General features: G+C 50.5%; 8 protein-coding genes across 8 annotated transcripts; 4 read left to right on the top strand and 4 right to left on the bottom strand.

Moving 5' to 3' along the window:
- Positions 1–3,473: 3,473 nt before the first annotated feature.
- BDQ94DRAFT_147258 (uncharacterized protein) lies at positions 3,474–4,157 on the bottom strand. Its single transcript, XM_026766987.1, has one exon. The coding sequence runs from the start codon at positions 4,081–4,083 to the stop codon at positions 3,880–3,882; it is 204 nt and encodes a 67-aa protein (XP_026624375.1). The 5' UTR covers positions 4,084–4,157; the 3' UTR covers positions 3,474–3,879.
- Positions 4,158–5,103: 946 nt separating this feature from the next.
- BDQ94DRAFT_60333 (OTU family ubiquitin thioesterase) lies at positions 5,104–7,299 on the top strand. The gene is made up of 8 exons (XM_026776147.1): positions 5,104–5,135; positions 5,182–5,522; positions 5,578–5,664; positions 5,738–5,801; positions 5,851–6,116; positions 6,190–6,461; positions 6,527–6,967; positions 7,038–7,299. Exons 2-8 carry the CDS (start codon positions 5,274–5,276, stop codon positions 7,117–7,119), a joined length of 1,461 nt encoding a protein of 486 aa, XP_026624374.1. The 5' UTR covers positions 5,104–5,135; positions 5,182–5,273; the 3' UTR covers positions 7,120–7,299.
- Positions 7,300–8,214: 915 nt separating this feature from the next.
- BDQ94DRAFT_147250 (sugar porter family MFS transporter) lies at positions 8,215–11,663 on the top strand. The gene is made up of 12 exons (XM_026766986.1): positions 8,215–8,772; positions 8,836–8,980; positions 9,049–9,189; positions 9,252–9,316; positions 9,377–9,422; positions 9,476–9,921; positions 9,988–10,078; positions 10,141–10,196; positions 10,260–10,509; positions 10,562–10,658; positions 10,741–10,867; positions 10,928–11,663. Exons 1-12 carry the CDS (start codon positions 8,695–8,697, stop codon positions 11,084–11,086), a joined length of 1,701 nt encoding a protein of 566 aa, XP_026624373.1. The 5' UTR covers positions 8,215–8,694; the 3' UTR covers positions 11,087–11,663.
- BDQ94DRAFT_160642 (putative C6 transcription factor (Gal4)) lies at positions 11,294–13,691 on the bottom strand (the record flags this gene model as incomplete). Its single annotated transcript, XM_026769243.1, has 7 exons — positions 11,294–11,666; positions 11,735–12,210; positions 12,276–12,967; positions 13,025–13,341; positions 13,426–13,520; positions 13,571–13,600; positions 13,659–13,691. The coding sequence occupies 7 exons, from the start codon at positions 13,689–13,691 to the stop codon at positions 11,294–11,296; spliced, it is 2,016 nt and encodes a 671-aa protein (XP_026624372.1).
- Positions 13,692–14,952: 1,261 nt separating this feature from the next.
- BDQ94DRAFT_60250 (uncharacterized protein) lies at positions 14,953–16,576 on the top strand. Its single transcript, XM_026776146.1, has 3 exons — positions 14,953–15,412; positions 15,562–16,044; positions 16,117–16,576. The coding sequence occupies exons 1-3, from the start codon at positions 15,149–15,151 to the stop codon at positions 16,441–16,443; spliced, it is 1,074 nt and encodes a 357-aa protein (XP_026624371.1). The 5' UTR covers positions 14,953–15,148; the 3' UTR covers positions 16,444–16,576.
- Positions 16,577–17,039: 463 nt separating this feature from the next.
- On the bottom strand, positions 17,040–17,452 carry BDQ94DRAFT_160641 (60S ribosomal protein eL37; the record flags this gene model as incomplete). The annotated part of the gene is made up of 2 exons (XM_026769242.1): positions 17,040–17,179; positions 17,305–17,452. 2 exons carry the CDS (start codon positions 17,450–17,452, stop codon positions 17,040–17,042), a joined length of 288 nt encoding a protein of 95 aa, XP_026624370.1.
- Positions 17,453–18,225: 773 nt separating this feature from the next.
- Positions 18,226–19,854, bottom strand: slu7 (mRNA splicing protein SLU7). Its single transcript, XM_026766985.1, has one exon. It carries the CDS (start codon positions 19,745–19,747, stop codon positions 18,314–18,316), a length of 1,434 nt encoding a protein of 477 aa, XP_026624369.1. The 5' UTR covers positions 19,748–19,854; the 3' UTR covers positions 18,226–18,313.
- Positions 19,855–19,989: 135 nt separating this feature from the next.
- On the top strand, positions 19,990–25,349 carry BDQ94DRAFT_180406 (DNA-directed DNA polymerase zeta catalytic subunit REV3). Its single transcript, XM_026773614.1, has 2 exons — positions 19,990–20,350; positions 20,409–25,349. The coding sequence occupies exons 1-2, from the start codon at positions 20,116–20,118 to the stop codon at positions 25,178–25,180; spliced, it is 5,007 nt and encodes a 1,668-aa protein (XP_026624368.1). The 5' UTR covers positions 19,990–20,115; the 3' UTR covers positions 25,181–25,349.
- The last annotated feature ends 52 nt before the right edge of the window (positions 25,350–25,401 follow it).

The raw sequence follows: 25,401 nt of genomic DNA, 5'->3' as shown, positions 1-25,401 counted from the left end.
GTAATAGAATGAAACAAAGAAAGGTGAGATTCAGGTACTCTGTGCTCCGTGATGTGTCAAGTGCCGTGACAAAGTACGTACAGCGGACGAGGCAACCAGGCGTCGCGGACCTGGTAGGCTACAAGGGCCCCCATACTTACTGTAGTGACTCTACCGGCAGTGAGGCACCTGACAAAGCATCACCCACCATCCACCACCTCAGAGCTAGTAGGATATGTACCATGTACCATGTATCCCCGGCCAGGGAGCGCACACACAGACACACCTTTGTTAGAGAGAGGGAGGGAGGGGAATAAGCAAGCGATCAGGGATCCTGAGGGCGGACGGACGATGGATGGATTTCGGAGCGGCTTCCGAGGTAGCATATGCAAGCCCCCTCTTAGTTGGATCGAGAATCTTCCTGGCACCAGAGTCATTGGTAGCCTGCCATCTCGGGCCATTCGATGCGGTTTTGGCAACATTCTCCCCATGCGGTAGGAGACGCGGTTGATTACGATCCTTGTCCATGGCCATGGTCATAACCCGGAAGGCTGACTGGATGGCTAGTCACACCGACAGAATGGCACCAGAGGTCTTACCATCTTACGGTGGTCTGATCCCCTTGTCAGATACCAGTGCAGTCAACGTTGATGCTCGCCCGTTGCTTCTTGCGGTCCCGGTGTGGTGGTTGGAGGCCCTACAAAGCCGTGCGGCGGTCAAACTGTGATGGGATTGGGGAGGATGAGATGGAATTTTGACCGTGTGATTGATGGCTCGGGGGTTAAGAGAGGTCAGTGGTTAATAGATAGTAGATAATTTAGAATGTCCATCGGTACAGACCGACAGACACGTTGTGGTCGGAGGTAAGCAGCGATACGTGAGGGAGAAATAAGACTTTGCCAACACCACCATCACCACCCTCATCAACCATCCAGACTTACAGATATGTCTTGATCTGGGGCCGTGAAAGTCTAAGCGCTTAGGAAGCAACGAGAGACAGCGAAGCCACGGAAAAAGGTAAAGAGTTACGCCGGGGAAATGAGGGAAAAAAAACCCAGAGCGTGCGCGCACTGGGAGCAGTGAGGCACCGGCGGAATCCCGTGTCTTGTCGCAGATTCCGACTCCGCACTTGGAGCTTCTGCATGCAAGACGGCTGGTAGCAGTGCGCGGATGGACGATAAATTAAATTGAAATAAACTCGACAAGCTACCCGGGAATGACTTGTCGCTTTTTCACCGTCAGCGGTGTTGGATCGAGCAGGGCGCGTGCGTGGAGACAAGGGCAGGTTCGTCGGCCGTAAATGCAGCTGCAAGCGCTAAGGCGGGCTGGTGTTGAGACCGGCTCCCACTCGCCCGAGTTAGCTCTGGGATAGTCGACTAGGCAGGAGTCAATCTCGGATTCCAGCAACCACGATGTTTTGCTCTAATCAGATACTAGTCGTCTGCTAGACCGGCGCTGCTGCAGCTACTCCGCCAGTCAAGCGGATTTGTCGGCTATCCTGCCAGGACATGTGGCCGTTCTCAAGTGCATGGAGGATCAAGAGGCGCAGGTAGGGGTCATCGGTTGCATCGAGATCGGGCGTTCGTTTCTTCTCCCCAGCGGGCAGATGAGTGAGTTGTGTGGGAAGAGCGTGTGTTAGTATGTGTGTAGTATGTGTGGCCGATGGTTGGCCTCTTGGCTGTCCTCTGGCATGTTTCGGTGGTCGTCTCACAGCTTCACTCAGTAGTTATTCGCTGTTGACCCTTTCTTAATCAGCATCAGCATCATCATCATCAACACCATTATCGATCGCTCGTCGGCAACAGGCCAGGAGGAAAAATACGACGCCCTCAGAGTTGTGTCTTTTTTCTTTTTGTCTTTCACACCTCGTTTTGATTGTAAGTCCCCATTTCCGACCCTACAAGGACTGCGATCTGAGCACCCGGACTGATCCCGTGGGTTGGAACCCTCTCAGCCAATGAGGGTTCGTTCACCACCTTGCCTCGTGATGGTATCTACAGAATTGCAAGATCGTGAAGAAGTAAGTAGTAATGGGACATACTATGTATGCAGATGTCCCCTTGTAACTAATAAACAGCCTGGCTTATCAATCAGGATGCCCAGCTGTCCCTGATTTTTCTTCAAGGTGAAGGTCGCCCTGTTTATCCTTAAATTATGTTTTAATTTTCTATTTTTACGCCGCTGAGGGATCATCCCGTAGTATGTCCGGGAGTAGATGAGAACCAGACGTGAAGTGGGTAAAGCAGGACTTCTTCAGCCAGCTGGAGGGACAGACCAAATGACGGGTGGGTGGATGGATCCAATCCCATACCGTCGACATGATTCAGGAGCAAGTACCACCTCCGACTGTTGCACTGGATGGGGATGACCGCCAGACGATGATCATCCCCATTGGGTCCCCGTCCAACCGGCTCTTCCGCTGCACCTTCAGCTTGTGCTGCTGTTAAGTCAAGCGATGGTGAGGTTTGTTTTACCCTACCGAAGGGGCCGGTAGTAGTAGTCGTCGGGCCACCCACCACACAAATGGAGATTTAGCTAATTATGATTATCATAATATTAATGATAATCCTCCTTTCCCCCCTAAGTCCTGTTGTTGTTGAATGATCTTGTAGTTAGTTGTTGTTTGTCAATTCTAAGTGAGAGATTATTGGCGGTTTGCTGGCATTGTATTATTCCAGTGTCTACTAGTTGTGCCTAGTTTAGTTTTCACTAGTACGGAGTACAAGGGAGATAAAAAAGTAGTAATAATCCTCGTTTGTACGGAGTAGACGTTGATGTTTCCTGCATGGACCAGTTTTCAAGAGGAAAAACAAAACAAAACCAAACAAATACCGCCCTGAAGCTAAGTCCAGCCGATCATTGATATCCAAACGCTGTGAGGATGATTGACCAGCCATGGTTCGGTTGCTGCTGGCCTGGATATCAACCATTCAAAACGTCATGGTTTAGTATTTCTTCCGGCAGTTGTCCACCCGTGCATTCCTGGATTCCAATTCCATCCACCGGTCCCGGAGGGTTGTTCAAACACTATTACAATAGTTTCGCTGCCTGGGTTGTCTAGGGGTAGGTAGAGATAGTATTAGATATGGTTAGGGGTGGAAGGTGCATTGTACATAGAGTGAGTAAATAAAACATTCAGAAAAAGGAAATAAAAATAATTTATTTAATTTTGTATGAGTAGAAAAAAATGAAAAGGGAATAAAATGATCCTGGTTCATCGAGATGTGAATAATTCTGGACTATCCATGCTGGTGGAAACACACACTTTCCCCCCAAGCACGCATCCATCCGCTAGCGAGTCGTGACAAGCAGACCGACTTGACGGAACTTGTATTTGGACTGTATCTTTGGTTCGTCTTGTTTTCTCTGTTTGGCCGCAAAGAACGACCCCGTCGGAAACCCCGCGCCCGGCCTGGTTGAAGGTCAGTCAGCCTTTCTTTTTCCTATTCCTCTTATTATTATTATTATTATTTTCTTTCTCTCTCCATTCTCCACGAACGCATCCATCCTTCCATTGCTTGCTGCTTAAATTTCTTCCTTATTAAACCCTGGGCCACCTCGGGGTTAACATCCAAAAAAAAAGGGATATGGCTTTGATTTGACTCGGCTTGTCTTAACACTCTACTTACTTGCCTTTCCCTCTCCCCCCCTTCATCAATATCTATCTATCTATTATCCGTTTACTTATCTGCTATTTACTACTCTTACTACCACCACTATTAGGTTCTTCCACATCCCTGCTCGGTCTACCAGCCTTTTTTTCTTTCTCCTACCTTAAATCTGTTCATCTCATCATCTCAACATCCTTCTCCCACTTTTCCCGTCAAGTGATTAGCCGGTCGCCCTGACCATCCAGAATCCATCGTTCTGCCTTTCTTCCTTTCCCCCTCCTCCCACACTTTACAGTTTCCCGCCCACAATTTGCCCGCCCACTTTCCTCACCTTCTTGCCCCTCAAACCAAAACAATCCATCTTACTGGATCTACGCAATTCCGAAGAGCGACGGAGTTTATCATCATTACCGCTTTGGGGCATAGTATAACACCCTTCGATTTCATCGGCCACTTTCACCGACGCATCCCAAGCATTGATGCCACGGCACATGTGACACACTTGGGACGTATGCACTTCAGCCGTAGAGAGAGAAGCGAGAGCTTTGTTGCAGATTCCAGTAGGTCCAACCACGCTTTTCCTTTCAATGGGCTTTGACATCACCTTGCCGGTTTGTGTTATCTTACCATCGCATCCCGCTTCTCTCTGTACTATTCTTGCCCCATTCCTTCGCTTTTGCCTTTTCCTCAACACTCCATCCCCTCTTTATCCCTTTATTTTCTCTTTCTTGCGGCTTTCTCTGCATTCACCATAACTGTCTTGGCTCTCCGCAACCATCAAACCCCCGATCTTTAAATCCCAGTGGCGTTCCGGGTACCTTGCAATTCACCCACTGCCGCCAATCCACGATGGAGTAGCATCCGTTACATCTCCCAGCGCATCAGATGCAAGGCGTGTGAGTGCTGGCATGTCAACCGTGTGGGAAACCTTTCCCACCCCTATTCTGTCTGGATATCGCAGGCCTGAAAAGTCTCTTTGTAAAGGAGGGTTGATTGAGTGCAGAAGCCGTGGCCTTGCGCGCCACTCAGCATCGCCAGATGCTCTCTCATCTCTGGCTCTCGCATCCCTCGAGCCAAGTGCATGATTGCGTACTCTTCGTCTCTGCCTGCTCAGCTGCCTCTGTTCTCGGTTTTCCCTGGCTGTGTCAGCCCTCCCCTTCCCTTCTCTTCTTAATTCTCCTTCCTCCATCCTGTTTTGGTACCTCGGTCCCGCGAGACTTGATCCTTTCTGCCTTCCCGATGCCAGCGTCGGATCCCGTGGATGTGATTCTGCGGCCGGCAACCGGCTTTGTTTCATCATCTCTGCTAGCACCTTCCCACATACTTGGTAGATCAGTTGCTTCTCTCTTCACGATTGGCTGAGTCTGTCTCTTCTCGGCTGAATTCCCGGGAAACTGCCCTCTTACATCTTCTGCACGGCTGCGGCTTGACGAGATATGCTAAGGACGTCACATAGTAGGTCGGTTACATCAGTGAATAGACCCAGCCGGCTGGTCATCACTGTGTTACACAAGAACTTTGCTTCAAACGATGCTCATTTGTCTGGTGCGTATTACGCTCTTCCGCCAAGTTCTCTGCTAAGTGAATAAAGGTCCTGTCTCCCTGCTAAGGAAAGGCATCTGGCGACTTCTCCATCCTTAAGCGACTGCTCCTGAAGCCGTATCTCCAACCTCTGTCTGTGCGATGTCCCTGTCGGATCTTCCTTGGAATCATTTCGACCCTATCAACCACTTTCCGACTGGACAGGATTCAACTTCCGGTTTCTATCCTCAACACCCTCATTCAACCGCGTTCTTCGATCACGGATTCTCGCAGCTTTCAAACGCCCTCTATCATCCCGGCAACACCTTTTTTTTCAACATGAATACCCTTTCGACCGCAGAAATGGAGAGGTTCCAGAAACTCTCCAATGAGTTTCAACCCGACGTTCAGGTAAGGCACTTCTTGATCTTTATCCAGACTATCCAACTTACATGTGCACTTAAAGGGCCCTCCGGTGTCAACGAAACAGTCCAGTAGCGTCATTGCTATGGAGTATGCAAATGCAGATCCGGCATTTGCCACCAAGTCGAATGTATGCGCCTTCACGTCACTCCTCCAATTCTCCCGGAAAAGGGAGGCGAAGTGACTAACAGTACTTCCAACAGGCTCTTGCTCTAACGCACCCCTGGACACGAACCATGAAAGGTGATGGCAACTGTGGCTGGAGAGGTAATCACTCCCCTATCACTAGCGATGAAGGGTTGCTTACACTGTGTAGCCGTTGCGTTCGGATACTTTGAGAACTTGCTCAACCTCCAGAATCTGATGCAGGTACGCCATGAATTGGCGCGGATAAAGTCGATGAACGCACTTCTCGATCAGACGGGTCAACAAGAGCATTTATACGAAATCTTTGTGGATGCAACAGAGGACGTGTTCAATCAGATAGCCACTGCCATCCAAAGCGGCATCCGGGACGAGACGTTCCTCGTCGATGCATTCAACGAGGAGTACAATTCGAATGCTATCATCACTCATTTCAGGGTCAGTGATCCTTGAAGCGCTGCTGTTCTCTCGGGATCCTGCGACTGATATGCTAATGTTCAATGTACTATAGCTGCTGACAAGCGCCTGGATGAAACTTCACCCGGCTCAGTACGAAGCCTTCCTCTCCATGCCCGTCGAGCAATATTGCGCGACACGAATAGACGTGGTCAGAACGGAAATCGACGAGATCGGCCTCCAAGCCTTGGTGGATGGGGTAATCGGGGGGTCCGGATTCGCCGTTGAGATCATGTATCTCGACCGCAGCGAAGGCGAAGCGGTCACGCCTCATCTCCTGACCCCGCCGCGGCCCACTGGCGGGACTATCTGCTTGCTCTACCGCCCGTGAGTCTCATTTACGATGCGCAGACTCTACCTGGGCGTCATGAATCACGCTAACACAGCCGTAGGGGCCACTATGATCTTCTCTATCCAGCCGAACCTACTGTGAATATGGAACCCGTGGTTAATTACCAATACGCAATGACTTCTGACTACTCCCCCTGGGATCAAGGTGCCCTCGCGTTCGATGTGAACTCCAGTTTGATGACCATCCCCAATTTGATGATGGACCCTTCTTTTGGCATGGCCCCTTCTCCGATGCCGGCGGCTCCTCCCAGCCCGTACCGGGTATCCCCCCCTCAGGAAGTGTACCAGCCGCCCCCCATGCATGCTTCACCTCCCCTGTCTATCGCATCACCCCCGCCACCGCCACCGCGAATGTCGGCACCACCACCACCCATGAGCTCACTGCCGCCCCGGTCGTCTGACGGGCCGCAAATCCGGTTGAACCCACTGGTGATGAAACCCAACCTCAGCCACTCTCTTCCGGTCACCACGCCATTCAAGAAGTGAGTATCTCCGTCTCATCGCTCGTGACGCACTTCTGCACTTGCCAGTGCCACATTCTAACCCTTGCAGTAGTTCACCATACAACCAAGCCCACTTCCAGAATCAGGATTTCGAACCCATCCACTGGGAGCCCAGCGATTCCCGCAAATGAAAGGTTACCGCTTTTATTCCTTATCAGCCATGTGAGCAGTAGTTTGAAACGGAATTTCCGCACGATCTTTAGCGCCCGAATAATATATGTTACGCTCTTTCCATCGAATATGCAAGTCTGGTTTCCAGCAGGGTGAAACGGAGGCTATTGTCCTAGTGCTTGGCTTGGCGAAGAAGCGTATTGTTTATCAGTATGGCATTGGCGAGGTTATGGCTTTCTTGCTCGTATTCCTAATTGCTCCAACAGCCTGTCTGTTCTATTTTAGCGTCTGTGCTGTGCGTCGCATTCGGTGGGCGTGGGTTAGCTTCAGCTCTAGGTGCAAATTGTGAGACTTGGGATAAAACCACTCATTTACCCTTCTTAGTCCCAACTGCTGAATGACGCACGCATCAGTGCGATGGGCAAACAAAGCACGGCATACCTGAGCTGCAAAATCACAGTCAGAACGTGCTTATACAGTTTTGCAAGGCCTCCCCGGATGCCACCCGGGATCAACCAGCCCAGACACCAACGATGACAAGTCCTACATCTTGTTTGTGTAAACCTCCTCAGTTCTATGTCTGCAGGAATGTCTTGCATGGTGGCTGCTTGAAAGCCTATCAAATGCTTGCCCGACAAGCATCCCACATGCGACTGTTGCATCATATACCCGGCGTGCATATGGTGACCCAACCCCTCATTTCATGTTGTTTTGAGATACAACTGCCACAACAGGAGACTGTGCCACCTCTTCGACAAGTGATTGAGTCATCATCCCGCTTCACGTAGCATTGGGAGGTTATGACGCAACGTGCTGTGATCTGAATGTGTGAGGGGGGGGCCAGAAGTAGCTGAATGTCGTATACAGTCGTCTGTGAATTAGTATCCGCACTAATATCTGTTGATTATTCCTGGTCTCGGCTGCTTACCCGGTAGATCCATAAGACTTTTGGGATGTCTGTGTACCTAGATCCCTAAGCTGGCTGTGCACAGTGCTGATTCGGGCAAACGTAAACGATCTGAAACCAGTCCATGGCCATCACATGATGGCCAAGCATCATCTGATTTTTCTATCAAACAAGAAGTCATCATCTACTTCTCATCAACGTTTCCTGAAGGTACAACCCACACCAACCGAACTTTTGCTTGGGATCTTCGGTCAACAACTCTAAACATGGCCCGAATCCTGGTTCCTCTTCCCCACGGTGGGGTCCACGGAGCAACTCCGCTTCCTCTGAACGCCAATCCAAGCATCCATTTCCCCGCATCAACCTTTCCGTGGTACCTCTTCTGATGCTGCTGTCATGACAAGGGTGAATTTACTACCTATTGCGGAGTACTCTTCTCCGACTTTGTTGATACTCTCTGGTTGACTCCTCCCGTGACTTGCTTCTAAACTCGGTGCTGTCGTCGTCAGAACGTGGGATTCTCTCTCCATTGGACGGAGCACACCTCTCCGTTCTAGCTTGATGCTTCTTCGAGTGGGAGAAGTTAGCATAGGTGAGTTGCGCATGGTTATAAGAAGACAACGATCCTAGAATATCAGTTACGTCCTCATTATGCGTCCAGTGTCTAGCTCTGAAGGAGTATGCAGCTATGGCCTCCAGTCCTCAGAATTCCAATGGCGGTTTCGCCTTGATATACCAAAACCCCTACCTGCTGGGCGTTGCATCGGTGAGTTTTCATATACCCAAGAGAGAACCAGACATTGTTCTGACCTGATCCAAAATCTACTAGTTCTCCACCTTAGGTGGGCTGCTCTTTGGCTATGATCAGGGCGTGGTTTCCGGTGTGATAACCATGCAATCATTCGGCGCTCGATTCCCTCGAGTATACATGGACAGCAGCTTCAAGGGGTGGTTTGTGTCAACCCTATTAATTTGTATGCCGCGTCCTGCTTTGCCAATTATTTCACCATCGTGAATGAAAGCTCACTCACTGTATCGATAGCTGCTTGGTTTGGCTCCCTCATCAACGGCCCTATCGTGGACCGAATAGGCCGCAAACTATCCATCATCACCGCTGTCGTTGTATTCGTCGTTGGGTCCGCCATCCAATGCGGTGCCGTTAATATACCAATGCTCTTTGCTGGTATGCATCCTTGCTTTGACATTGCCAATACCCTTTCCCAGACTACCACTCACACACCGCAGGACGTGCAATCGCAGGCGTAGCCGTTGGTCAACTAACCATGGTGGTACCTCTGTATATCTCCGAAGTATGAACCCTCTCCCACACATTCAACACGATAACCATAGTATTCACCTTCACCCAACAGGTCTCCATTCCCGAAATACGCGGTGGTCTTGTCGTTCTTCAACAACGTGAGTAGTATCCCCTCACTCCAGTCCCATCTCACAACCACTAACCCATTCAGTCTCCGTCACCATCGGCATCCTAATCAGCTACTGGATCGACTACGGCACAAACTACATCGGGGGCACCCGCTGCGCTCCCAATATCCCTTACACAGGCGGCACCGCCTCCTCCCCATCCTTTGACCCCTACACAGACATCCCCTCCGACGGCATCTGCAACGGCCAATCCGAAGCATCCTGGCGTCTACCACTAGCCATCCAAATCATCCCAGCCCTTACACTCGGCCTGGGGATGCTCTTTTTCCCAGACTCCCCTAGATGGCTACTAATGAAGGAACGAGACGACGAAGCTCTCCAGGCACTTTCCAGGCTACGTCGACAATCTACAAACAACCCAGACCTAACAAACGAATACCTCGAGATCAAAGCATCCATCATGTTAGAGAACAGTTTCGCTAGAGAACGGTTCCCGGAGTTATCTGGGTTCAGGCTGCATGCTGCGCAGGTTCGGTTTCCCCCCTCTCCCAATTCAACATTGAGCATCGTTTTAATTCATCAATGACAATGATAGTATATCTCACTCGTAACCACATGGGCGCGTTTCAAACGTCTAGCGATCGGATGCTGCATTATGTTCTTCCAGCAGTTTATGGGCTGTAACGGTATGCGATTTCTTCCCCTTCCCTCTTTCTTACCCATAATATGAGCTAAAGTACCTCCACAGCTATAATCTACTACGCACCAACAATTTTCGCTCAGCTGGGCCTCGATGGAAACACCGTACGCTTTAACCTTATCTTATTTATCTCAGGAGGAGCTGATGAGACTGACACGATAAAACAGAGCTCCCTCCTAGCCACCGGAGTCTACGGGATCATCAATTGCCTTAGCACCCTCCCTGCGCTTTTCCTAATCGACAAAGTCGGTCGAAGAGGTTTGCTCATGTCCGGTGCCACGGGGACCTGTATCTCGCTGGTAATCGTGGGTGCGATTATTGGGGTCTACGGATCGGATCTAGTCCATCATCGGTCTGCCGGATGGGCCGGGATCGCGTTCATCTATATCTACGATATCAACTTCTCATACTCTTTTGGTTTGTTTAGTATGTTTCAGGTCTAAAGTGGATCTTGCTAATGCGCATATAGCTCCTATCGGATGGGTCCTGCCATCGGAAATCTTCAATCTATCCATACGCTCCAAAGCTATCTCCATCACAACTTCCGCTACTTGGATGTGTAACTTGTATGTTGAGGAAGTCCCATGTTTCTTATCCAGTTTTTTTTAATCATGATGGTCATGACTCATTCTCGACATTTGCACCTAGTATCATCGGCCTCGTCACCCCTGATATGCTTGACTCGATCACCTGGGGTACCTATATCTTTTTCGCAGCTTTCTGCCTCCTGGCATTCGGTTTCACGTTCTTCTTTATCCCAGAGACCCGTGGAAAGGTATGCTTGGGTTGCCCTTGGCTATCCTTTAGACGTCACTAATATGGCTACCTTGTTTAGACTCTGGAAGATATGGATCTCATCTTTGGTGACACGGCTGCCCATGAGGAAAAACAGCGTATTGTCGGAATCGAGGCTCAACTGCGTGGCATTGATGGTCCCACGGTCGACCCAGAATTCGTGAAGCCCTTCGCACAGGAGGAAGAGGACGTTGCTTGATGGTCCATAATTTTTAAGATCACTTGCAATTTTCCGCCTGCATATCAAATGGCGGGTTCCCTTTTGTGACAGTTTAAGAAACGGGTCCTTCGAGGAATGAAGTTCGGGCTGTGAAATCCTCTTTTGTTCTGTAGGCTCCATTACGTTCATGTATGGCCCTGACCGACTCTAGTCCCGAAATCATCTCATCTCGGCATCGACAGATGATCAGACAAACTCATTCTGCGGAGGGAAATTTACCCATTCCGAGAAGTCCATGCCAGCAAGGTTGAGCTCCTGGTCCACGTCCGGAAACATGCTACCAAAGGTCGGATCGTTGAAGAGTTGATCGGAAAAGGGCATTAATATGGGTGCTGTCTGTCCCGCAGTCTTATCGGCGGCGGCACTCGTGTATGCAGGCGAACAGAGCCGATTGACAACTTCCAAGCAACGAGTCGCAAGGCGGTTGTTGCTGAGAGAAGGGTGTACCAGGAGCTTCTTCGTGGACTCGATCTCCTGGAGCCAGCTGGGGGCGTCCGTACTTGTTGGGTCAGTCATAAGCAAGATGATCGGGATTACACCAGCTTGAAACAGGAAGTATCTATTATGGATGTCAGTGATGTGAGGTGAGAAAAAAATTAGGGGGTTTTTTTTTTTCATGAGACATACAACATGTACCATGCGCCGATCCTCGTGCATACGTGATTATTCACGAAATCTGCGATCGATGATATTGTCAAACGCGCATTTCGAAGACAAAGCCTCCTACAATCCGCCTCAAGCGGATCCTCGGGTTCGGGAGCCGAGTTTGGCGTCCATCGACGCGATGCCCAACGAAGAAGAATGGGACGGTATAGAAGGATCCTCAAGTTCCAGTCGCGCCACATTAGCCGATTGCGGACAAGAGCGAATGCATCCGATATCGGTGTGGGGGGCTGCTTGAAGTAATCAGGAAGGCCATTGTACCATTCCTCCATAGGCCTTTGGAGGCCGAGCGTTTCCTCTGGCGTCAAACTCGGGCCTGAGATGAGACGCTGGTAGACACTGTTGGTGAGGAGATGAAACCTAGCCTGAGCTATTAATCCGGAATAGAGAGTTGGTTCGTTGACTTCAGGAGGTAGAGTGGTAGTGAGGGGCGTAAGAGCCTGTATGTTAAATCAGACATTGTACGCCGTAATAGAGGGTTTATAATCACAGAGTCGAGTCTTACCTCATCATGTATATTGAGTACATGTTTCGCGTCCATGACATCGTCTTCAGGCAAGAGAATAGGCCGGCCGAAAGTCTTGGCCGCACCACTATCGAAGATGTAAACTCCCCACCACAGACGCCGCCTAACCTCGCGCTGGAGAAGGCTGATCTTCCAACCGGGGAATTCTTTATGGAGGCCCAAACTCATGGCCATCCTAACTGCCAACCCGAGAAAGTTCCATCCGGTATTGGGCTTGTTCCGTTTCTGGGCATAGTTGCTCAACAGCAGTAAGGCCTGAACAAGAGTGAGGTTTCCGGTTTCGAACACAGACACCTGCTGTAAATGGCCTCTCGCTTCTTGATAGAATGTAATATCCAAGTCGGAGTTATCGTCACCGATACTCCACGCCCCCAAAGCCAAGATCGTGTTCAATAGAATCTGCCATGCCTGACCATGTGGTCGCGGAACTTGCTCGTAAAACTGCGCTCGGAACGTACCTTCATGGACAAAAGGGTAGCTGGTATGGTAGTTGAGGAAGAATGCATCCATGAAAGCTTGTTCGACGAGACCAGAGGGCGCGGTGCTGAGCAGTTGAGCCTTCAAGGGCACTCTTTCCATGCTATAACTTGATTTTGAGGATCTGGCAGGAATGTTAAGGTCAAAGCCATGCTTCAACAACGCTCGGAGCGGCACAACGCTTGAAGATGCGCCTATTATAGACAGTTAGTATTTGCAATTCGTGTTGCAAAGCAGTCGGACACACTGACCAAAATAGCCAGCTCCTTCTGGCTTAATGGACAGGGCTGCCATGCCATCGGTCAGGTCGCCAACTGTGATTTTGTTCTCCGCCCAGTCGAATCCATCAGCCTGCTGCGGCAGCGCTTCCGGGGCTGGTTCGGCCCGATCCGGCTCAGCTTTTGCAGGGGTTGAATGCCGGGACGAGGACTTCGAGGATCCAGGTTTTGGTGGACCCTCCTGATCGTGCAATAAAGAACGAACGGTGGCATCCAGATCGCCGCCTGGAAACAACCTTGACAACGCTGTTTCAAAGGCCTGTAAGCGCTCCTCCACGTAGGTCAGGTGTCTAAGCAAGAATTAGCGAATGAATGGTTCCCATGAGTAATGGGAGTTTGACGACACTGAATCCCCAGGCAGTGGAAGTACTTACTGTCGTGTTAGAGGGCTTCTGGTGACCTTGGGACTGTAATTGCATTCTTTGTTCAGCTGTTTGCATTGTGCGCATGTCGGCTTCTCTTTCGAGCACTGCGATGGAGCTTAGCTAGATGCCGAGTAACTGCTTAGGAGCTGCTTACCTTGGACTTCCGGAGCCGGCATTCATCACACTAGGTGCTCACAATTAGCTTGATAGATTACCTCTTCCCCTTTACATGGGGTACTCACAGCATAGGAGTGAGAATCACGAGTACTGGCCATATTTAACGTCGAAAGTCAATTTTGGTGTACCCCAAGTCTCGTGCGCGCTGATATGTACACCAAACTGATGTCATCTGGGGAGACTTTGTTAGCCATCAACTACAGCGCTAATCGTGATCGATATTGATCTGCGCCGCAAATGCGTCGGGCGAAGTATGAAGAACATGAGTACTTTTGTAGACACATCTTTTTACAGGCTGGAATATAGCAAGAGGGACGGTCGAGTGTCACAGATTCCAGTTTTAGCGATGGATGGATACATGTACAGGAGGTCTGGGTAACAGGCACTTAAACGTCTCCAAGACCGGTGGGGTTTGGGATAAAAAGCGAGGTGCCTGAGTGTAACACGCTTGGAGCGAGGGACATGGATGGGGCGGCCAACTTACGATCGGCGCGGAAGCAGTTAAGGGCCCAACGCTTTTGGAGCCGGACGATAAGTTATCGGGTACGGCTCCAACGCTCTAAATTTATAAATCGGCGAGAAGAGGACGAGGCCTGGATGGATGCTCGACCAGCGAGTGCGACGATGATTGCTGATGGACTTTTGGCTCGTGTGGGGGAGCCAGTCAGGTGACGGGCCGAAAATTTCCTCCTGGAATTTCAGGAATCAACGGCGTCGCATCAGGCAGGAAGGACCATTCCCCTCACGGCTCTGAGATGATAATCACAATCATACGGCATAACTTAGCCTGAAACGAGCGTAGGGTATTCAGCAGTTCGCATAAAATGCCTCAGTGATCGGCACGGGTGACGTGAAGCTAATGTAGTGAACGGCCTGGAATCGCGAGAGCGTCCGAGATATCTCCTGATGCGGATGACAATGCCGCAATGGAATTGTAGTCCATGAAACTGTCGAGTGACTTCTGGGAGCTTCCTGCAGAGGAATTCTGCCGGATGTTTCGGAGTGTAATACTATGATCATTTCCGTCTCAGCGAACTATTAGCAGCACGCAGAGGGCGCGTAGTTAGCATACTAGCCCAGGAGCACCGCTTAGAATATATTTAGTTCGGGTGCAGCACTGAGCTCGGGGATGTGATCAGCGCTTCATTGCTGATACACTAGCCAGCTCAGTAGCTCAGCCCAGAATAAGCGAAGCAGACTTGCGAGACGATGAAGGATACGATAACAAGCAGGCGAGAAAGAAGTTATCCTAGAGATGAGCAGGGAGAAGACCACGACCATCTGTTGTAGGTAGTACTAGATAGTCACCTATCGCACCTTCCGTATTGATCGATCCAGTGACTTGTCTTGGCACCGTTGCCGACCAATCGCAAAAATCCGCAGGAAATCCAATTTCATACAACGTCATTTACAAAAACAGTAGACGAAAAATACAATTTTGTGCTCTACATTTCCAATCCCGAACTTGAAGTCATCTCCATCTGCTTGGAGACATCGTCAGTGCTATCCGACCGTACAATCTTGAACACGGAGCAGTTGCGACGCTCTCAGTGCGATGCCTAGCCAACCGCCCCTCCCACCCCTCCTCACTCCCTACGTATCGTCTCTGCCGCCGTCGTCCCTCACAGTCCTATCCTCAGTCCTCGGCGCAACAGGGAATTGGCTAGTTCTTCGATTTCTATATGCTGCTCTGAATTCGTCTTCGACGTCAGACGCTGTTGCGGGCCTCAGCGACACCAACAATGGGAGAAAGAGAAAGGTCGTGCTCGTGAGTTTTCTGCGGGGTTGGGAATTTTGGAGGTCCGAGGCCAAGAGATTGGTATGTTTGTGAACATCCTTCACGTCGCTCCATGTGGTCTTATGGGCTATCCAGGCCTTGTGGGGAATATGGTAGTTCGAATTCTTCGCAGATTTATCTATCTGCTGTCAGTTTATTCAAATAACTGGCAACAATACTGACCCGACCAGGGCCTCGACCTTGCCCGCCTCACAGACAAACGCCAATTCGCCTTCGTTGACGGACTCTCCGAACTCTTCGCTGCTCCCCCTACCACTTCGTCCCAAACACCAATATCACAAGCCTCACTACGAGGAACAGTGCCACCGCGGACAGTCCTGCCCCTCAGGTCGCAGCCCGGTCCCATTCCCGCGCGAGGACCGCAACCCGCCGCTCGGCCAGTCGCTGCCCCTCCGAACCCTCCAACATCGAGAGAAGTCGGGCCAGTCAAGCGACTTCACCTATCAGGAAATGGGAATGCAGCTTTGGATGCGCTCGAGAAGGACATTGCGGCGGTGATCAATGACCTGAAATCATCAACATCCGGAGATGAACAGGAAGAGCCCGAGGTATTATTGGTTCTCGACCAACCGGATCTGCTACTAGCCGCTACGGGTCCGAGCAGGGGCATAGGCGCTACAGAGATGGGAGATTGGATGATGGGGCTACAACAGGTATGCTACAAGTCTCCACAGGCAGTCTTTGAACGGGAACCATATCCGCTGACCGCGAGCTTATTCGCCTAGTACGCTCATGCAACAATCATGACGGTGTCTTCAGACTCCCCGTTGATCCACAATGCTTCCGCATCGGCACACCAGGGAGCAACTCCGCTGGAGACTGAGCATGCCGCGTTTGCTATCGGGTCGGCTCATCGGGCGCACATGATTATGCAGCTCCGAAACCTTGAAACAGGTGCCGCAAGGGATGTCAGTGGTGTGCTGAGGGTCAGCAAAGGTGGCGCGTGGGGGCAAAATGACAGCACCGAGGCCAGTAGTCACTGGGAAGAGAAGGAAGTTCTATACTTTGTCCAGAGGGATGGTGGCGTGAGCGTCTTCGGGCGAGGTGAATAGATACCAAAGTTGTTGCATCATTCCATGTCATGCTCAGGCGTTCAGGCGCGCATGCAAAAGATAATAGACCGGGAATAAATAAAAACTTTGTCGCAATTGGATCGAAAAAGAAAACACACCTGTTGTCGCAGAAACCAGATCGTACGCCTCGAAGGGTAGTAGATTGTATTCAAGTAGACAGATCACATTGGATGAATAATCTCAAACTGCATCTGCCACGACATGGGATATCCGCCAGCCCTAAATAAGACAAGGAAAATCTTGTATGAACTTTCCCATTTCATTTCTTTCTTTTGAAACAGAAAAAAAGGATAACATCCCCAGAGAGAGAAGACGAGCGTCTTTTGTTTTTCTTTCACATTGTCGTCAATATATGCCATTTTTGTGTTTCTCTAGAATAAAGAAATGCTATGACGGCAAATATGAAAAAAAGACCGTCCCAACACCAACTCCACGGGGAATAGCGTCTTTTTTTATTGCCCCTAGCATTGCGACCCGTTTCACGTCGTCAAATGCCAACCGGCCCTGTCATACCAGCCCTGCCTCCAGCCTCCGAGAACGAAACGAAAACGCGACAGTCATCGAAAGGGGGGAATCTAGTGGTTCTCGGGACCACGAGCGCCCTTGGGGGTGCCGACCTGGAAGCCGTTGTGGAAGCGGCGGTGGACCTCCTTGAGGTGACGCATTCTGCCGGAGCCGGTGGTCTTTCTGCGCTTGGCCTTCTCGCTCCAGTTGACTGTATAAAACGAACTTCGTAAGCCAATATGTTCATCCAAACACTTTCATACAATCCGTATCCAAGGTTTCAAGGAACCAGCGGCTGTTCTTCGATGGTGGGATTTTGGGGAAAAGGATTCGTACACTTGCGAGTCTTAGCGGCAGGGTAACCGCAGTTGGAGCAAGTCGACTTCTGGACGTGGAAGGAGCGGCGGCCTGAATTCAATCCGAACGTATTAGCCCATCTGGTCGTTTCCCGATAACCTTCATATATATCTCTCCCGGCAGTCATTTATTATTCCGTTCCTTCTCTCCCGTTCCGTTGATTGTAGAGATATCCCGTATATAATAATTTCCGCCCGGAGGATATATATAAATTTTCGGAGTAGTGTAAAATACTGACCACAACGCCGGCAAAGAGTGTGAGTCTTGTTGTGGCGCTTTCCGAAGCTGGAGGTACCCTTCGCTGTAAACAGAATCGGTATGTCAGTCTGGATATTGTTCTCGTCGATAGATCGGACTGGGCGGTGGTATATCGCGTTGGCACGTACTCATCTTGAATTATGTGGAACTATATGGCACAATTTGTTAGCGACGAAAAATCCAGATAAAAAAAAATTCCCGGCCTGGGGAAAAATGACAATAATCCCACGTGAGGGCGCAAAATGGACCTACCTGGCGATTCCGTTGAAGGGCTGGTTGTCGTTGTCGTCGTCGCTGGGCGTATCGAAGTTGCTCTGGGATCTGGGGTGGTGTCGCTTAGCGAGTTGTGGTTGTCAGGGCTTGTGCCCTGGTCCCGTGATTCGCCGACAGCCTCAAGGGTGAGTCTGTCACATGACTGCATGCCTGCAAAGAGTAATTTTTGTTTTGCTCCGGCGGGATCCACTTTGTTGCTCCATTGCGCTAAGCTACTAGTGGACTAGAACATCACGGCCCGGGAGCAATAAGGCTATCTATGCATTTACCTAACTACTCCGTACTTAGTCCAGATAGTGATGAAGAATCTATACAGATATTGGGACTACAGAGTAGACTTAACAGATTTATAGCTATAAAAGAAGATATCAGGATATGCACAATTTGATTGGGTATCTATGACAAGTACTAGGCGCCTATATAGCAGATCTGATAAACTATGAGATTTATAGGAGCGCTATACAAGGTCGTCTTTGCCGATGAATGCGGCCATAGGATCGTCCGCCGCAAGTCGGCTTCGCTTGTATGATTCGATTTCTTCCTCGGTAATGCCAGACTGCACCTCGATGAGCGTTCTCTTCTTCGTATTGGTGTTAGATGAATCCTTCGGCTGCTCTGAGGTTTGAGCATCGTCAATAGTTTCATGCCCGTCATTAGCTTCCTCATGTTCACCGGACGGCTCATCAGCATTGTCCCCGTTCTCAGGTAGCATCAGCAGCTGATCCGCTTCCTGGAATGCGCGCTTCCCATCTTCACCAGTACAGTAACTGTTTTTGACGGTAGAAAAGCAGCAGGCATATCCCCACTCAAAGTTGTGCCACCAACTTCCCCAGACGCATGTGTGGTTGTTAGTAAAGATGTCTTCAGCATATTTCGATTTGGCCGCCTTCTTTGGTGCGCCCTTAATCGCACCCGTTTCGTCATATTCGACAAACTGTTCGTTCTCGACAACCATTGTATCCCGCAGCGGTGTGGGGTCGAGGTGCTCTTGACCACCATACTTTTCCAAAAGAGCCTTTCGTTGAGCATCACGTTTGGCCAAACTCTCCGCCTCCTCCTTCTTCCGCATGACTTCTCCAGCTGTGGGGTTTGCCTGCAGGTGGACCTTCTGCGCACCACGTTCCTGCGATTCCCAGGCATATCTTTGTGCCTTCTCAAACTCTGCAGCATCACCCGAAGCGCGGACAAAGTTCTCCTCGGCAACAAGTGCTGCTGCTTGGTCATCCTGTGCACCCATATCAACCATCCGTCGTGTCTTCGGGTCGTACTTGGCTGAATCAAGGTCTAAGTTCAGCAAATACTTTGCCGTATCTTCTCGGATACGGAGGTTGCGAGTGGCGGTGCTCTGTTGTCTTCCCATGTCGGACTCCTCAGCGTAGCGGGCTTCCTCCTGGGGCGCATCTTCATCGTCATCGCCCTCGCCATCCTTGCCCTCATTATCGCCATCCTGTTTTGTGACCCGTTTCAATTTCTCAAGTTCCTCGTATTCCTCCACCACTTGTCGATATTCGCTCGGATCGTAGCCGTTCCACCGATCTCTCTTCGCATCCCACCCCATGTTGACGTCTTGTATGACTTCATCCGCCTGGATATCTTTACCGGTCCATTTGGCACCGTGCTTCCGAGGGCGACTCAGACACTCTTTCGTTTTGTGGGTCATGGCGCCGCAGTTCTCACAGGCGCCTTTCCGGTACTTGGTGGCCGCGGGACCAGCACGCTTGCCACGCTCGTACCATTTTGACTGCTCTGCTGTCGACTTTTGCAGACGTTGATGCTCTAGATAGTCATTGGCTTGAGAGTCGTCGTCAATGTAGAACGGCTTTTTCGAAATGAAAGACGGAATGTATTCGTTGCGCTCTTTCGACGCCACATCGGCGGGCTTTTTAGACATGATGGCGGATGGTAGGGAACAGCAGGCGCAAATTATGAAAGAAGTAATTAAGGGCTATTGCGCTGCCAAAGGACTCAAGTGTCTCTGGGAAGACCAGCAAATGCGCGTGAACGTCGAGTTCATGATTCCTATCTCCGCGCCGATGAAAGACGACGACGGTTCCGTATCATTCACGTGACCTGGCGTATTACCCGCGCCACCCAGTCGCGTAAACTCAACCACAACTTCCTACACGTCGCAGCATAATAGAGAGTTTGACGGCGAAGCAGTGTGCGATGCTGTTGGTACTCGAATAATTGATATGACGCGACTCGGGATTTCTCGCGCGTTCGGTCGCTGACAGCTTCCGCTGTCTTGAGAATCAAGCTATGGAGCCCTTTCAAGTGCGCCTCAACTGCGTGGACCACTACCAAGCAACTTCGTCAGATCTCGACCCTCCTCTGCCTTACAGGGATGGTGCGGCTGGGAAAAATGATAGATCGAAAGTTCCCGTAATTAGGATATTTGGGGCCACGGAGACTGGCCAGAAGGTGTGCGTCCATGTGCATGGCGCCTTTCCTTATTTGTATGTCGAGTATGACGGTGATCTGGAGACAGAGAAAGGTTGGTCTGATGAGAGATGTACCTACTTGAATTGTACAAGCAGCTAAGTTCTCTATAGTGAACTCCGCAATCAGGAGTCTCCGTCTCTCGATCGATCACGCATTGGCAGTAAGCTACAATCGCAACGAAAATGCCAAGAAGATCCCCTTCGTCGCCCACATCACTCTGGTGAAGGGTGTTCCATTCTATGGGTATCATGTGGGCTATAAGTTCTACTTTAAAATCTATCTTATGAGCCCCATTTACATGACCAGGCTGGCGGACTTGCTACTTCAGGGCGCCATCCTTAAACGCCCTCTACAGCCATACGAAAGTCACCTGCAGTTCATTCCGCAGTGGATGTGTGACTACAGTTTGTACGGATGTGCCTATTTGAAGTGTAGCAAGGTCAAGTTCCGCAGTCCCGTCCCGGAATACTTTGAGCTTACTGATCTATCCCATCGCTGGCACGGCCGATCAGTACAACCCGACGATTTGTTAGACGAGTCTGTTTTTCCAAAGCAGAGCCATTGCCCCCTGGAGGTCGACATTTGCGTTCAGGACATTTTAAACCGCTCAGAAATCAGCGAAAGACCTATACACCAGGATTTCACTGAACTCTTTAATCAAATGACTTCTGATGAACGGCTTGTTCCAAGCATGGCAGGTTTGTGGCAGGATGAGACACGCAGGCGGAAGAAGCGTCTGGGGCTCGAACCGGGCAGTAGCCCATTTGATCCTAACGAACTAGTCTCTTTGTCTGTTAACCCGAGAGATGCTTCTCGAGGTGGCTGGATCCACGAAGAAGAGTATCGCCAAATGGCTGCACAGACTGTCGATGAGGAGAAGCAAGAGAATGGTGGTGGTAATGTAACATTCGATGATTTACTTTCGCAGAAGCCTTTGGCCAAGGATGTAAAGACTGCGATGCAGAGTGTCGAGGATTTCTTTCCGGACAAGAACGATTTTGATAAGTATCAACTACAAGCTGTCGAGCCAGACACGGCGGCAAACGCAGAAGTAAACGTGGATGAGAGCGCAGCTTGGCCTGTTGTCTCGGACGATGTTTCATACCTTTCGGACGATGATGTTTTCGACGTATTACCCGGGGAGGACAATGGGCAGGAAGCCGCAGATGCGTTAGATGATAACCAGGACGGAGATACCCTCGACCTAGCCCAGGACGTACCGGAGTATCCTACCGATGATCTAAATGTTTACGAAATGAGTGCCACGCGCAAAGTAGGTTCGGGTGGAATGCTCGAACAAACCGAAAGCCGAGAGCTCAGCCATATTAATACGCGCAAGCGGAAGAGATTTTTCGATGACACCCCATCGCAAATGCTAGATAGGCCGCGGAAGTCTCTGCTGGCTGAAGATCGATTCAACATTACAGCCCCCAAAATCGAAGAGGCCGCCAACACCTCGGATGCAGTTGCAAGGGGCAATCTCTCACAAGAAAACTTATCCCAGCCGACAGTCCGTCCTAAGAGGCCTGAACAGAGTGGAAGGCTCAACTTTCCGGTTGTTAAAGATCCCAATAATCCTATGACAGTCTTGCGCTTCAGCCAGGACGGTGTGCCTTCTTCCAAGGAACTTAGAGAACTAGAAAATGATTTGACCAGTTCTGAGTCAGAAGTTATCTCGAAAGACATCAGAGCGGAGAACAACTCATCACTACCGCAGTCATCAGTTACTGTAACGAGGCCTGATGTTGCCCTGGATCCCCAGATCCTGGAAATGGCGTCAAAATTTTATGCCGCATTCAACGTGCCTATGAATGCTCGCATTTGCTTCTTGCGAAATTCGTCTCCCAGTACTAGTGAGGTCGCTTCAACACCTCATTGTTATGACTACCCGTCTGTTGTTTATCAAAAAGCGCACTACAGTGACGAGAGTGATGTACCTGACCGTGCGAGAGATTACGCAGGAAGGGATTTTCGCTTAGAAGGCAGTGGTATACACTATCTCCCCGATTTCGATCCGTCAGGGCGGTCTATGGCTATGCTAGGGGAATACACGGCACCGAGAGACAAGTATGAACAAGAGGCGGTTGACCAGCAGTTGCGGGAGTTATCTACGTCTAGGTTATGGGAGTTTGCCCCTGTTCCTCCAAGCCGCTTAGAAGTTGTCGAATGGTTCGAAAAGTCTCAAGCCGAGGAAAAGGCAGATGCTGCTCAGCCCCAAGCTCGCAAGCGGAAGCAAGTAAAGGCGAATGTCCTGTCACAGATCGAGGGCCCTACCCAGAAGAATGACTATGGCTTCAAATATTCACAAAAAGGGAAATCCACCAGTGTCGAGCACCAGACACAGTATATGAGCATCATGAGCCTGGAGGTGCACGTGAACACCCGGGGTGTGCTGTCGCCGAATCCAGAGGAGGACGAGATCACATGCGTGTTCTGGTGCCTGCAGTCGGAAGATGAGGACCTTGATGCCAATGGTACAGTGCCAGGGGTCCATGTTGGCATGATATCCCAAGCGGAAGACGACAGGCCAGATATCAAGGCATCCAAAGCTTTAAGATTCGACTGGGAACACGAAACCACCGAGCTTGACTTAATTAATAGAGTGGTAGACATTGTTCGTTGGCATGACCCCGATATCATCACTGGCTACGAGGTTCACAATAGCTCCTGGGGCTACCTGATCGAGCGAGCAAGGAAGAAATATGACTTTGATATATGCGACGAACTGGCTAGAGTCAAGTCGCAAGCCCATGGAAGATTTGGCAAGGATGCCGACCGATGGGGATTCAACCACACCTCTTCCATTCGAGTGACTGGACGGCATATGATCAATATCTGGCGAGCTATGAGAGGCGAGCTAAACCTGCTGCAGTATACACAGGAAAATGTGGCCTTTCACCTACTACACCGCCGTGTCCCGCACTATTCGTTTCAGGATCTCACAGAATGGTACCGCAGTGGAAAGCCTCGCAACATCCTGAAAGTAGTCGAATACTTCGTCTCGCGTGTGCAAATGGATCTCGAGATTCTAGAGTCAAACGAGTTGATCCCCAGAACTAGCGAGCAGGCTAGGCTACTGGGCATCGACTTTTTCTCAGTATTTTCTCGTGGCTCTCAATTCAAGGTTGAATCTCTGATGTTCCGCATTGCCAAACCAGAAAATTTCATACTCGTCTCCCCAAGCAGGAAACAAGTTGGCCAACAGAATGCACTTGAATGTCTCCCCTTGGTCATGGAGCCTCAAAGCGACTTCTACACCAGCCCTCTCGTGGTACTAGACTTCCAATCCTTGTACCCCAGTATCATGATTGCATACAACTACTGCTACTCGACATTTCTCGGACGAGCACACCAATGGAGAGGTCGGAACAAGATGGGATTCACCGACTACAAGCGACAGCCCCGAATGCTGGAACTACTCCAAGACAAGATCAACATTGCGCCCAACGGCATGATGTACGCGAAACCCGAGGTACGCAAATCCCTCCTCGCACGCATGCTCGCCGAGATCCTCGAAACGCGAGTCATGGTCAAGAACGGCATGAAAATCGACAAAGACGACAAAGCGCTCCAGCGCCTCCTCAACAACAGACAACTTGCCCTGAAACTTATCGCCAACGTCACCTATGGCTACACATCCGCCTCATTCTCCGGCCGCATGCCATGCTCCGAAATTGCCGACAGCATCGTCCAATCCGGCCGCGAAACCCTCGAAAAAGCCATCGCTTTCATCCACTCCGTCGAGCGCTGGGGCGCGGAAGTAGTCTACGGCGACACAGACAGTCTCTTTGTCTACCTAAAAGGCCGCACACGCGACGAAGCCTTCACCATCGGCGAAGAAATCGCCAAAGCCGTAACCTCGATAAACCCACACCCGGTAAAACTCAAATTTGAAAAAGTCTACCACCCATGCGTCCTTCTGGCCAAGAAACGCTACGTGGGCTTCAAATACGAGCACCGCGATCAAAAAGAACCCGAGTTCGACGCCAAAGGCATCGAAACCGTCCGCCGCGACGGCACTCCCGCAGAACAAAAAATCGAAGAAAAAGCCCTCAAACTCCTCTTCCGCACCGCAGACCTCTCCCAAGTGAAACGCTACTTCCAATCCCAATGCACAAAGATCATGCAAGGCCGCGTCTCGATCCAGGACTTCTGCTTCGCCAAAGAAGTCCGCCTAGGCACCTACAGCGACAGGGGCCTCCCGCCACCAGGAGCCCTAATCAGCACGAAGAAAATGATCGCCGACCCCCGCTCCGAGCCCCAGTACGGCGAACGCGTCCCCTACGTCGTGGTCACAGGCGCCCCGGGTTCCCGGCTCATCGACCGCTGCGTCCCGCCCGAAACCCTCCTGCACGATCCCCATCTCGACCTAGACGCAGACTACTACATCACGAAGAACCTCATCCCACCCCTCGAACGAATCTTTAACCTCGTCGGCGCAAACGTCCGCCAATGGTACGACGAGATGCCGAAAGTGCAGCGCGTGCGGCGCGTCGAGGGAGCGCTGTTGCGTGGAGCTGCTGGTGGTGGGCGAAAAACCCTGGAGTCCTACATGAAAGCGTCGACGTGCATTGTGTGCAGGAGCAAATTACGAGATACCGATACCCCGCTTTGTGGGACCTGTCTAAGGCAGCCGCATCTCGCGCTGTTCGAGCTCGTCTCGAGACAGCGGGCGGCGGAGAAGAGGGTGGTGGATTTGCAAAGGGTTTGTAGGTCTTGTATGGGGGTGACGTTTGGGGATGATGTTAGGTGCGATAGTAAGGATTGTCCGGTGTTTTATTCGAGGACGAGGGACGAGGCGAGTTGGAGGCATACGAAGGCGGTGCTGGATCCGGTTGTGGGCTTGTTGAGAGATAGGTGTGAGAGGGAGTTGGAATGGTAAGTACTAGGTTCGTATATTGAGGTTTCATTGGGGTTTGATTGGTTGGGAAGGATTTGAAGGTTGGTTAGGATGGCGTTTTATACTGTATAATTATGGGCTGAGAGGGGCGGGTTGGGTTTATTGGGGTGATGTGTATTATCATTATTGTATGCTTTACGGCCGAGGGACTAAAAGAATAGTGTTTAATGTTCAGATGGCTTGTGGTGAATTAAATTTGTGCA

This window comes from Aspergillus welwitschiae (assembly GCF_003344945.1).
Source record: "Aspergillus welwitschiae strain CBS 139.54b unplaced genomic scaffold BDQ94scaffold_24, whole genome shotgun sequence".
In the NCBI taxonomy this organism is placed as follows: Eukaryota; Fungi; Ascomycota; class Eurotiomycetes; order Eurotiales; family Aspergillaceae; genus Aspergillus; species Aspergillus welwitschiae.
The sequence above is the reverse complement of the archived record's forward strand: the minus strand, read 5'-3'. Positions and strand labels throughout refer to the sequence as shown.